General features: G+C 36.9%; 1 protein-coding gene across 8 annotated transcripts in view; it reads right to left on the bottom strand.

Moving 5' to 3' along the window:
- The window catches only part of EPS15 (epidermal growth factor receptor pathway substrate 15), a 164,409-nt gene that overhangs the window by 66,717 nt on the left and 84,479 nt on the right, over positions 1-13,213 (bottom strand). For all 8 annotated transcript variants that reach the window (XM_008066985.1, XM_008066983.1, XM_008066981.1 and 5 more), the window contains one exon: positions 6,741-6,813. In XM_008066985.1, the coding sequence (XP_008065176.1) occupies positions 6,741-6,813 (73 nt within the window). The remainder of the gene's footprint in view (positions 1-6,740; positions 6,814-13,213) is intronic.

The raw sequence follows: 13,213 nt of genomic DNA on the forward strand, positions 1-13,213 counted from the left end.
GGGAGCAGCCACTGCACTCCAGTCTGGGCGACAGAGTGACACTCCAACTCAAAAAAAATAAAAATAAAAATAAACAAAAGGATGCCAATTTAAGAATAAAACACTAAAAAAAAAAACTCAAAGCATATATACTACTATACCTGTACCAGAAAAACTATGAAGGAAATAAGGGGAATTTTAAGTATTCAGGTAATCTCACAGAGAGTTCTAATTAGTTATTTGATTTTTTTTAAAAAAACAAAACTCTACAGACGAACCAAAAACTAAAAATAATCAGATACATTCCTTCTGCTTGCCTACTACTCAAAATAGAAGTTATAGAATCATTCTTTTTGTTGTTGTTGTTGTTTGTTTTTTTGAGTTGGAGTCTCACTCTGTCACCCAGACTGGAGTGCAGTGGCTGCTCCCAGCCACTGCAGCCACGACCTGCTGGGCTCTGGCGATCCTTCCGCCTCACCCTTCCAAGTAGCTGGAACTACAGGCACACGCTACCACACCCAGCTAATTTTTTTATTTATTGTACAGATGAGGTCTCGCCAAGTTGCCCAGGCAGGTCTCGAACCCGCGGGTTCAGGCAATTCACTCACCTCAGCCTCCCAAAGCGCTGGGATTACAGGCTGAGCCACCGACCCCAGGTTAGAATCATTCTTAATATAAAAAAAAAGTATCAGCTGTGGAGCAAGATGCTTAAGTCAAAGAACAGAAAAGAAGCCTAGTTAACTAGGGTGCGGGTTAGAAAACCCCATTAACAGCCTGCCTTTATTTTCCAATCATATGTTTCCCAGTATATCCTAAAGAGCATTATGGCCAGGAAAAGAATGCCGAGCTCATGTATCTAATTTTATTTCCAACAAAGATGTGACATCCCTGTTCATCTAAGAAAAAAAATCCAACCAACTGAATTAAAATGAAAAAAAAGGACAATTACTCTAAATTACTGAATCTTACTTAATAAAGTATCAATAATTAGGTGCTTCTTTGCATGAGGTTAGTATAAACAATATAAAAAGTTTGACTCTTCATGACACCTACTGTGCTCCTAATCCTTTCTTCCTGTGGGCTCTAGGTGTGTCTTGTCCTATTTTTAATTTTATGAAAAAAATCAAAGTGTATTCATTTCTATTGTGTGAAATGTGTGATAAATTTTCCTAAATTTGTCTTTAACAAAATATTACCAGATGTAATGGAAGACAGGATCTACAGCACAATTTCTAAGCTCAAGAAGCTCACAATATATAGTCTAGAAGACACATATATACCAAACTAACACTATCAGGCAACATATGGTACATGCCATATATAAGTGGATACATACTCCTCTGAGAGTATGTATCCACTTATACATGATATGTACCATATGAAACAGGAAAGCTTGTGTAGACCAAAGAAACAGAGGAGGCAATGTCTGAGAAGTAATGGGATTTGAGCTGGTCTTGAAGGTATGGGTAGAATTCACATAAGTAAAGAGGTTCCCAGCAACAAAGGTGTAAGAGTGGGAATAAAAAGGAGAATATATATGGCATGAGGTTCAAAGTCAGAGAGTCAAAAAAGAAGAGGGTCTATATTTCATCTTTTTTTTCTATTCCCAATAACACTGTGAGGTATGACATCCTCCTATTATTAACAGTAGCAGTAGGGTGTGGCGGCTCATGCCTCTAATACCAGCACTTTGGGAGGCCAAGGTGGGAGGACTGTATGCACCCAGGAGCTTGAGACCAGCCTGGGCAATATAATGAGACACCGTTTCCAAATAATAACAATAGCAGGCTGGGCTCAGTGGCTTATGCCAATAATTCCACTGCTTTGAGAGGGTGACTCAGGAGAACTGGTTGAGGCAAAGAGTTTTAGACTAATCTAGGCAAAACAGTGCAACCCTGTTTCTATTAAAAAAGAAAAGGGATTACAACATCAACTCTCCTGAGTCTCCAGCCTGCCAACTGGAGATCTCAGGACTTCTCAGCCACCATAACTGCATAAACCAGTTCCTTATATTACATTTTTTCTGCTTTCATGTGGTGATACAGGTAAAATAAAAAATAGCAGTTGGCAGCAGTAAATATTTCTGTATTGGAGAGTCATGATACTGAAATTGGTTTAGGAAGAAAGGCAAGAGGATGGTTGGGGAGAGCACGTCTGAACCAACTATAAAATTTCAATGTCAGGTGATAATGGGTGACAGTACTGAGAAAGATATAAATCGGAAAGTTCAAGCTAGAAGTCAAGTTTCTTTAACAAGATTCATTTTAGACATACTGACTGAAATGATAAATATCAAAATGGTTAACTGGAGATGTGGGACTGGCACTCAGGAGAGTTGAGAGCTTGATAAATATTTGGGTGTCAACATTCAACATATGGATGACACGGGTATGAAGAAAGAAGGAAAGGACACACACACACACACACACACACACACACACACACACACACACACACACACACACACACACACACACAGTCTATCCATCTGTCCCTAGCAAAGGAAACAGAAGTAAAGAGTCAAAGAGGTAGGAGGTTATCTAGGAGTACAACCCACGAAAGCTGAAACGATACAGGAGAAAAATTAAAGCACAGTGTGGTATGGGTAAACAGCAGACTGTATGGGGTTACTGAAAGGATAGGAAGGAAAAAGTGGCCCACAAAGAAACAAAAGTAGAGAGAAATAGGCTGGTAGCTAAAGTAGCAACAATAGCCAAAAAAAGGGTAATTTCAAACTTGGAAGTCTTATGTGCAAAGATTCCTATGTGAAGATAGAAGTCAGAGCAAAAAGAGCTTGAAGATGAAAGAAAGGTAATAAGGAGTTGATCGTAGGGTGTAGAAAAATAAAACTAGTCAGAACATTTATGGAACACTTATCAGGTGCCAGTCACTCTGTGAGGCACTTTATCTGCATGACCTCATTTTATTCTTTCATCAACTCTCCCACGTTACAGAAGAGAAAACTGAATTGTAGATCACAAATTGAGAAAGCAGAAGAGGGAGGAACTGGGTTCAAGTTTGATATCCAATTGTTGCTATAAACGTCTATGCAAAACTTTTAAAGCAAGTTTGTTGACTACATCATCAAGGAGAAAAATTTTAGTAAGACTATACATAGGCAATTTAAGATAAGAAAGAAGGTAGTTCTACCTCCTCTACTTATTAAAAAAGCAAAGTGGCCAGGCATGGTAGCTCACGTCTATAATCTCAGCACTTTGAGAAGTCAAGGCAGAAGGATTGCTTGAGGCCAGGAGTTCGAGACCAGCCTGGGTAACAGCAAAAATCCATCTTCACAAAAAGTAAAAAAAAAAAAAAAAAATTATCCAGGTATGGTGGAAATGCCTGTAGTCCCAGCTACTCGGGAGGTTAAGGCAAGAGGATTGCTGAAGTCCAGCAGTTTGACACTGAAGTGAGCTATGATTGCATCACTGCACTCCAGCCTGGGCTACAGAGTGAGACATTGGAAAAAGAAAAAAGAAAAAGCTGGGCGCAGTGGCTCACGGCTGTAATCCCAGCACTCTGGGAGGTGGAGGCGAGAGGATTACCTGAGTCCAGGGGTTCAAGAACAGCTTGGGCAACTTGGTGAGACCTCATCTCTACAATAAATAAAAAAGTAGCCAGGCATGGTGGCACATGCCTGTGCTTCCAGCTACTTGAAAGGTTGAAGCAGAAGGATTGTCTGAGTCCAGCAGGTTGACACGGTGGTAGCTGTGAGCATGCCACTGCACTCTAGCCTGGGCGACAGAGTAAGACTCTGACTCAAAAAAATAAAAATAAATTCAATAAATTTTTTTAAAAGCCCAAAATATGAAATATTTGAGATAAAATGGCCTTTCACTACATTTCCCCCTTGGAATTGGATCACTTTAGGCCTAATTTCTCCACAGAATCTGATAAACTAGTAGTATACCTCTTATCAGCTAACAATGATCATCTTATGAAATAAAATTTGAATTTATCTTCAGGAAAAACTCTTGAACTAAAGTTTTCACAATTGTAAATCATGAGAATACAAACAGGGAACACAATTTAGAAATTAATTATGTAGCAGCAGATTTTCTACTTTAATAGAACTAGGGAAACTATGTAAATACAAAACAAAAACCCTCAAACCTTTTGCTTTGAAAGTTTGGTTTCTATGCTTTAGATATGAACTCATAAGATCACTGATTGTGATTTTATTAATATAGAGAAAAGCAAGAGAACTAGAAAACCAAGTCAGAATTAAGCAGACACTCACTGATTGGGTAAAATTTCCTTATTTAACTTCCTGATATCTTTGTTTTGGCATTCCTCATTAGCACCTCCATTTGAAAGTGGGGTCAGAAAGAAGCAGTGAAATATACTTTCTTTGAATCTGCTATTTATTAATAGCTCTAGTAAGCTGCCTTTTGCCAGAGAAATGAGAAAATAAGTACTGAGAATCAGAGTAACTTACAGATCTTAATTATCCATGTTGTTCCTAGTCTATACCTTATTACCAATGGGTAAATCAGAGTTAACTTGTAATGAAATCTGCTTATTACCACTTATGTTAAGTTGCCTTGTGCTTCAGAAAATTGAAAACGATCATTAAAATGAAGAGGTTTTTTTTGTTGTTGTTCTATTTTGTTTTTCTGGAGTTGAAGTCTCACTCTGTTGCCCAGGCTGGAGCGCAGAGGCATGCTCATGGCTACTATAGCCTTGACCTGCTGAGCGCAGGCCGTCCTTTCGCCCCAGTCTTCCAAGTAGCTGGAACCACAGGCATATGCCATCATGCCCAGCTAATTTTTTGATTTATTGTAGAGACGAGGTCTTGCCAAGTTGCCTGGACTGGTCTCAAACTCCTGGGCTCAGACAATTCTCTCGCCTCCACCTCCCAAAGTGCTGGGATTACAGGCGTGGACCTCTGTGCCTGGCCAAATTGAAGGGTCAATTATCTACATCATTCTTAGTCTAGTGCCTCATTACCATGGATATTACAGACATACCTGTATTGGGGTGAAATAAATAATCAATCTACTAACCCGAATCTTTAATTAATCCGAGGTTGTTTTTCACTGATGCTCAACTGTTACTACTTGGTCTGTTCTAATCATGCTCCAAGGTGCTTTACTTACACTGAGAGAGTACCCTATGCAGAAAAATTCAATAATTTGGACTTCCTATGCCAATTATACATTTTGGATTTTGCAAAGCTTATGGTTAAACATACTAAGCTTACCATAACCACTAAATAATAAGGACAAGCAAATCACAGAGAAATTCTGACAACAAAGCTTCTATAATTATAAGCAACCAAATACTCAAAGATAGCCTATTTAGCCTAAAAAATATATAAATTTTAGCACTCTTCCAAACCGCAGTAGGGAAAAACTAACAGGTAGATGTACTCAAATAACAAAATAATGTCTCTCACAACAACCTATATACTTTAAACAGTAAGTGGCTAAATTTTAGAAGCTGTCCAAGATTGTATCAGTAACGATATCTCTTCAGGTTGTAAAAACTTTTGTAGACTATTTTATCTTTCACTTTTAAACTATTTCAGCAATAGCTGTTTAAAGTGTGTGGTTCTTTTGCATTTCTTAAGAAGCTCAAAAATTGCACAAAATAATATAATTCAAGTAACTTACCGCTCACTTCCACCTAACCTCAGAGTCAGAAAAGAGAAACATTTATGATGATCTCTTGACTTATATTGCTTTTAGGAAAATTCAAGTAAATATAATAAATGTAGTCACTCAATCAGAGAATCGACTTCCAACAAGTCTCTCTTCCTTCTTCCTCAATCCTTCAGTAAATCATTCTCCCCATCCTAGCACAGCCCACCTGATAGGACAATCTCTTAACAAACATCCTGCATCAAAACAAGATAATGGATCTAACCATTTAGGGCTTTCACCTACTTAAAACTCTTAGGACAAGAAGGGAAATCCAACATACAAGTAAACACATTAAGAAATGCCCATCCATGAGCTCTTACTAGCAAGTGCTGCCAGTGCTTCTATATCCAATCTCCTGTGCTTGTGTAGTATTCAGGAAACAGTACCCCAATAACATGGCCACATGTATTGCTTACTGCTTTAAGTGAAACACTGCTGAATTTTATATTTTTAATGTTTGAAACATCTTCTTTTTTTAAAGATCATTTTCCCAAATCAAATCTGAGATTTTATTTTCTTTTCTCTTTGTAAAATGAAACTGTTTAACATAGCACTTAATGAAAATGAATTAAATCTCTTTATGCCAAAGTTTAAGATACCTTGGCTACTAAGCTACTCATAAAATGATATTGTGAATCATTATGTATCACCTCCCACCCTACCAGTATTATGACCAACAGTCCTTTAATGTACTTGGTCTCCCAGCTAACAGAAGCTTACATGCATGAAAAAGCAATTTGGTTTTTCATCATGATGATGATGATGAGACAATTATCTCACTCATTTAATTTTGCTGGTGCAATAATATTCTCACTTTAAGTCATTCAAGCTTACACCTTTAATGATAAGAATATACAAGTAAATATCATTTAAAAAATACTTTCAAAACTAAAGATCTACACTGAAAAATACTGCTTTCTCATTGCAGTGCAATCTTTGCAGGCCAGAATTCAAAGCAAGAACAATCATTTTGCAAAAGATAAACAGTTATATCACATAAATATTAGTTATTCCCTTGACATAATATCACATCCATTAAATAGTAAATGACTGTATATATTTAAAATAAATAGACCTAAATCAGAAAGGGACTACTGAATTTTATGGTTCACTTACCTGAACCTCGTTTGTCCTCTGTTTAATAGTATCTTCTTTCTCCTTAAGGTCCTGTTCCACATTATTCTTTTCCCTAGAAGACCAGCAAACAATACAAGAATATTTGAGAACATCAGCTACAGCCGGTATGGTTATCCATCCTCCTAATCCTGAATCGCTTTTTAAATACATAGTGAAACATCCAATTTTTAAATGAAGGGCAGATTTTTCTACCCTCTTTTAATTATTTATGAAATAGAAATCAATATAAGCTGTTTGAAAAAAATCGCTTTCTCACTAAAATGTGGAGAAAAGAGAATAGATTAAAAAAGGAAGAGAAGAAAAATAATCAATGAAACACTCAGGTTTCACTGATCTCACTGTTGCTATGGAAATACCATCCAATGAAAATTGCTGATAAAGAAAAGGAGGGGTTGCATCAGCTCTGTAAGCTTAACCCTTACATGTCAGTGTCAAATTAAATAAAAATGGCTAATAGAAACAGTCAACAATATTAAGGAAAAAGACATTTACTGAAGTGTTAATTTCCCCTTAAATCACTGGTATGCATCAATTTTAGAATGAAACAACATAGAAAAAATAAAAAAGACTGCTAATAGGTAATTTGCTCTATCAAATACCACATCTGCTCAAAAAAGCTATTTTAGGACCACATATCAAACCCAGTTGATCAAACATATAAAACAATATATATGAAGTAAAAAAAGAACCACAGTAGCATTTATCTTTTCTACTCTTCAAATCAAACTTGCAGCACTCCACTTTACTTTGAAACATCATTATCTAAATTCTTATATGCTTTGATCAGACCTGGGTTCCTATGAATGAATCTCAAGTAACCTTAGATTCAAAATTATAAAATATAGCTATTTCTTTTGATGTAACAAATTTAACTGCCCATTTGTACTAAAGCCACACACACAGAGCTCCCTTAAATTTCTTTTTTCTACAAAATGAGAGAAAAAGCCCATAGAATTCTGCAGCGATATATTTTTGGGGTGGGAGGAAAGGTAAAAGAAGGCAACATGGAGAAGGCAAGATAGCATTTAACAAGTCTTCCAGACTAGCACAGCAGAGTTTTTCCTTCAAGCTTCATGACTATATTTCAGTTTCCATCCCAGACATAACCTAAAATTTAAGCTCAGGCTCCATTTAGCTTTAGCATAAAGGAAAGTGAGAAAATTATACCAAAGCAGACGCCTAAGGGACAACCGAATGCTTCATTTATATTTCTCACCTTTTTGAGGTGAGATTTTAAATGTAGACAAAAATCAACTGTTTTGGATATGTAGGCACAATGTTCTTAAGATCTGTATGGAAGAAAGCATATGAATAAAGCTATTTGTATATTGTTACTTTTAAACACTTGAGATGGCCAAGGAGCTCACTAACCGTTTGTCAGATGGGTTGCAATGTGGGTCGCGATGTCTTGGAGATTTTAAACAGTCCCTTACCATGCGAATCGCAGCCCGTTTCTTCCATACCTCAATCTAATTATTATGCAAAAGTCATCCCCCACCTCCAGCCCTTATCAAATTAGGCAGAAAAGCACAGGGGAAAAAATTTTTTAAATACCCAGCAAATTCTGCAAGCTCAATTTTGGAAATGTTTTCTTTCCTCCTTAAGTGAGCAGATGAGTGTTTTCAGTCTTGCTGCAGCATGTTAGATATAAGTCACATGAAAATCTAGCCCCCTCCCCGCTTCCCAAATCCTCAGAGGCATTCCACACAAGGTCAGTATCAATTCAGATCCTGGTTTCCCACAGTAGATAATCATAAGAACAGAAAATATTACACAGTATCACAGATCAGCACTGCACAGACATTTGTTTTGAATTCTTTCTGCTATGCTGTTAAATGCTGTCACTGACAGTGTCTGCTCTGATCAAGTGTGCATGCAGGAAAATAGGGTTGCAAGAAAGCAATAAGCTGACTCAAAGTAGCCAAGACAGAAGAATGGGAGAGCAAAGGAAGGAAGCTCACATGGTAAAGATGGAAAACATTATTACAAAGAACTCTCAGCTTTAACCAGCAAATACATGCTTGGATAAAATGGAGGAAGCCTGAAGACTATACTTTTCTCTTCATAATTTGGGGCATGGGGGGAGGGGAGAAAGCAGTGGTGATGTCTCCAAACATATCCTGAAGACCATTCCCAATTGAATAAAATATGGAGATACTTAGGCATTAATTTCTCTTAGTATAAAGATCAATTAAATTCAACTTTAGATTCATGCTTATCTAATAATTCTTATTATCAAAACTAAGTATACATTGCAAAACTGAAAACTTCAAAAAATTAAATGTTCAATTATATCACTTTCCATTAAAAAATTATGACTGAAAACTGTCCTGTAAATCAGACTGAATACAAATAATTTTCTCATTGACTTAGGTTAGGATGTCAAAGATGTCAACATGCTAGTCTGTTGTCTTGCAATGGCTCTTAACCTCTGTAACATTCTTCTCATTTCAGGCAACTAATAATATCTAAACATACATTTAGGTGCACTAGGATGCCTGAACATATTTATTATATTCTCTTCTCTTACAAACAATACGTATATTTTTCTAAAGATGATGGATGCATAATCAATACAAACTATTCTATTTAACATTAGTAATTTCAAAATTTAATTCTCTTTTCAAGAATCTGTACCACAATAAAGTAATATTAACATGCAGTTTCCCAAGGAGCCCACCAATATAGGTGGATAAGACAGATGTAAGATATATTTCAAAACTAGGTATATAAGCATTTTGCCTAGACCACTACTCATCCTGGATGTCATGACAGGAAAAGCAATTGCTTTTATCTTAGAAGGTTTCTTTCTTGGAAACTTCATTTCCAGAGAAGGAAAATGAAATGATGTCACTCACTCTGTTTTAAACTATCTTTCTGGCCCTCTTCATTCCCACAAGTACCAAAGTTATACAGACCAGGAATAGAGCTCCTTAGTATTTCACAGGTTGACAGCTCTGATTTCATGGAATTTAGTATCTGAACCATCAAGAGAGGTGAGCCCAAGATAGGTTTTCAGAAGCCATGGGTCGATAAATGCATAGACCTAATATGAAGTAGTAAAAAGCTTTTCAAAAGGACAGTCGGGCTAAGGGACCTTGAGTTAATGTAATTCATTTCCATTTTCCCAGCCTCTGTGTATGGAAAGCAAGGAGTGAGCCATCTATCTGAATTTTGATATAATTCCAGTATCATCATGGAGACAGCATTTAATCACCTTCAAAGTCCTTCCCAGATACAAAGTTTTATGTCTTTTTTTCTGAACATAAGCATCCACTGTTTTTTAACAATAATAAAAACTAGAAACTAATAGAATCTAGAAAGTTATGAAAACTCAAAAACTGTATTTTTTGATCCTGAAACTTATTTATAAAAAATCCTTCTGAGGTACATTTAACCACTAAAATTGCTCTTATTATTAAGCAGGTTAACTGGCAGGGCACAGTGGCTCACACCTATAATCTCAGAACTTTGGGAGGCAGAGAAGAGTACATTTCTTGAGACCAGGAGTTCAAGATCAGTCTAGGCAACATAGTAAGACCTCGTCTCTACAAAAATAAAGCTAAAAATAAATAAGCTGGGTGTGGGTGACACATGCCTATAGTCCCAGTTACTAGGGATGCTGAGGTGGGAGGATAGCCTAAGCCCAGGAGGTTGAGGCTGCGTGAGCTATGAGACCCCAATTCTCATTCTCCCATCCATTCTCATTCTCTTCTTTCTTTCTTTCTCTCTCTCTCTCTCTCTCTCTCACACACACACACACACACCCCCACGGAGCTTAACTAACTGCCAAATCTCTCTTACAAACAAACAGAGAAAAGCATGCTACTCTCATTACACAGTCTTCAGTAAGGCAACTGGGTCTAATGGAGAGCAAGAAAATGAAAAACTGGAGATCTGGATTCCAATCTGACTCTGCTGAGAAATAGTTTTTCTGATCCTTACTAGGTCACTTAACCTTTCAGAACCCTAGTTTTATTTTTCAAATGCAGATACTAATTAATATCTCTACCATCTTAGAATTTGCAAGGTAAGATTTACAAGATGTCATGTAATTAATATTGAGCTTAAAAATTAACATTACTTGGAATTTTAAATAATGTTGATCAAGTAATTTTTAAATTTGTTAAAAGGAATGATGGGTTACAATAAAAGGCTAGAAAACATTGATCTAATGTATTTGTAGAATAAATAATGTAATCACTAAAATTTCTGCCCCAAAACCTTATATAAATGCCATTCATAATGATCTAACTGTGCTCTACTTTTAGAAACTCATTACAGGGTTTTCAAAGCATAGGCTTTGGAGAAAAATAGTCCAGAATTAAAATGCTAGCTCTATCACAGATCACCTTACATCACTGTAGTTAACAGCTACTTATTCGGGCTGGCTCTCCCTTCTTCTAGGGTCCAATAATTCTTCTTTTAGGAGGTTGCTTCTCTTTCTCCCTCACCTAAAGTCTTTTTACTCATAGAGTTCAAACAGAAGATGCCACCTTTTAATGGACTCTGTCTCACTGAGCAATGATTGGCTAAGAATTGGCTCCTGACTGAAACTTAACCAGTCACAGTTCCCCAACTTACAATCATAACAATTAATTCAAGAATGAGCTTGTGACTGAAGCCAATGCAGTCAGAATCTTTATCAAGGACACTTATATTTAGAGCCAATTAAAAAATACTATTACCAGTACTATATCTTCTACTAATAACAACATTATAGAAGCTAGCATTTATTATGCATTTACTACATAATGTTATATGATCTCATTCATTCTCAAGAAAAATCATTCCCGTGAAATGATGACATAGGCAAATGTGAGTCCAGCTGCTGCTGACAGCTATTGATCCTGCAAAAAGAATAATACAATTTTCATAGAAAATAGCTGAGGTGAAAGACAGGGAGAGAATGAGTCTAGGGAGGGCATAGGCCTTGGCTCCTGTCACCTCATGTCATAGTTAATTTTATGTATTAACTTGGCTAGGACATAGCACTCAGATATTTGGACAAACACGAGCCTAGATGTTGCTGTGAAAGTATTTTTTAGGTGAGACTAACTAACACTTAAATTAGTAGATATGAGTAAAGCAAATTATCCTCAGTAATGTAAGTGAGCCTCACCCAACCAATTGAAGGCCTTAAGAGAAAAAGACTAAGATCCCACAAGGAAGAGGGAATTCTGTTTCCAGACTGTCTTAGGACTTGAGCTGCAACATCAACCCTTCCCTGAGTCTCCAGCCTGCCAGCCTGTCCTATAGCCTCAGTTTTCTTCTCGTCAAAGAGGGATAACATAACCTGTATCTTAACTGCAGAGGTTACATAATTTATGCCAACACACCTAGTTTATAGAAGATGCTAAATAAAATGTTACATAGTAACATACTCTTTATAAGTTCTAGTTTCCCCATTTATAAATTGAATCTTTACTTTACAAATCATATGTGGGATTTTTACAAAGAGTAAAAGAGAACATACCAAAGAGTAAAAGAGAACATACACAACAGAACCCAATACATCTCCATGCAACTTATCTACTGACTCAATAGACATACATGGAATCCTGTTACCTACTTGTCACTGTGCAAGCCTTTATGGATACAAAAAACAGTGAGATAGGCACCTGCCATCAAGAAGCGCTCAACTGAGTGTATGTGTACACACACCTGGTGTGAGGGGTTGGGAAGAGATAACTACAATGCAGTATACTGAGTGCTACAACAGGTAAGTATAAGGTACTGTGAGAACATAAATAATGGGAACCTGACTCTCCCTGGAGAAGGTCAGAAAAGGCTTCCTTGGTACCACTGAAGGCAGAATGATCAACTGCCAAATGAGTTGTGCAGACAGTTATAATATGTTTATCAACAGATATTACTCTCATCAGGAATTGTTTTATGGAGATGAGACTTCAGCTAAGCCTTGAAAAAAAAAATAAATGTTAGGTAAGAAAATGGCATTTCAGCCGGACTCGGTGGCTCAGCCTGTAATCCCGCGCCTTTGGGAGGCTGAGGTGAGTGGATTGCCTGAGCCCGTGGGTTCGAGACCCGCCTGGGCAGCGAGACCTCATCTCTACAATAAATCAAAAAATCAGCTGGGCATGGTAGCGCGCGCCTGTAATTCCGGCTACTTGACTTTTAATTTATGTTTGATCGGAGAAATTTAAGTCCTATTGAAAATTATAAAATATTCCTATTTGAGTTTAGAACTTATAAACAAGCATTTTATCACTCCAGGTATGCTGGTGTGAAGAGGCAATGAGTTGAGAATAAGCTGATTCCCAATGACTACCTAGAGAATTGGAGTGAGTGGTTTACTGGATAGCAATCACCATAAAGATTAAATTGATTACCAAACCTTTTGATTTAAAAAGCAGAACAAGGAGGTAGTTCACAGTTCTACACAGAACTTTTTCTAAGTAACTCACCTATTTCTGTCTCTGCAATTTGGAAGA

This window comes from Carlito syrichta, unplaced genomic scaffold (genome assembly GCF_000164805.1).
Source record: "Carlito syrichta isolate Samal-C Ts95f unplaced genomic scaffold, Tarsius_syrichta-2.0.1 Scaffold309206, whole genome shotgun sequence".
NCBI lineage: Eukaryota > Metazoa > Chordata > Mammalia > Primates > Tarsiidae > Carlito > Carlito syrichta.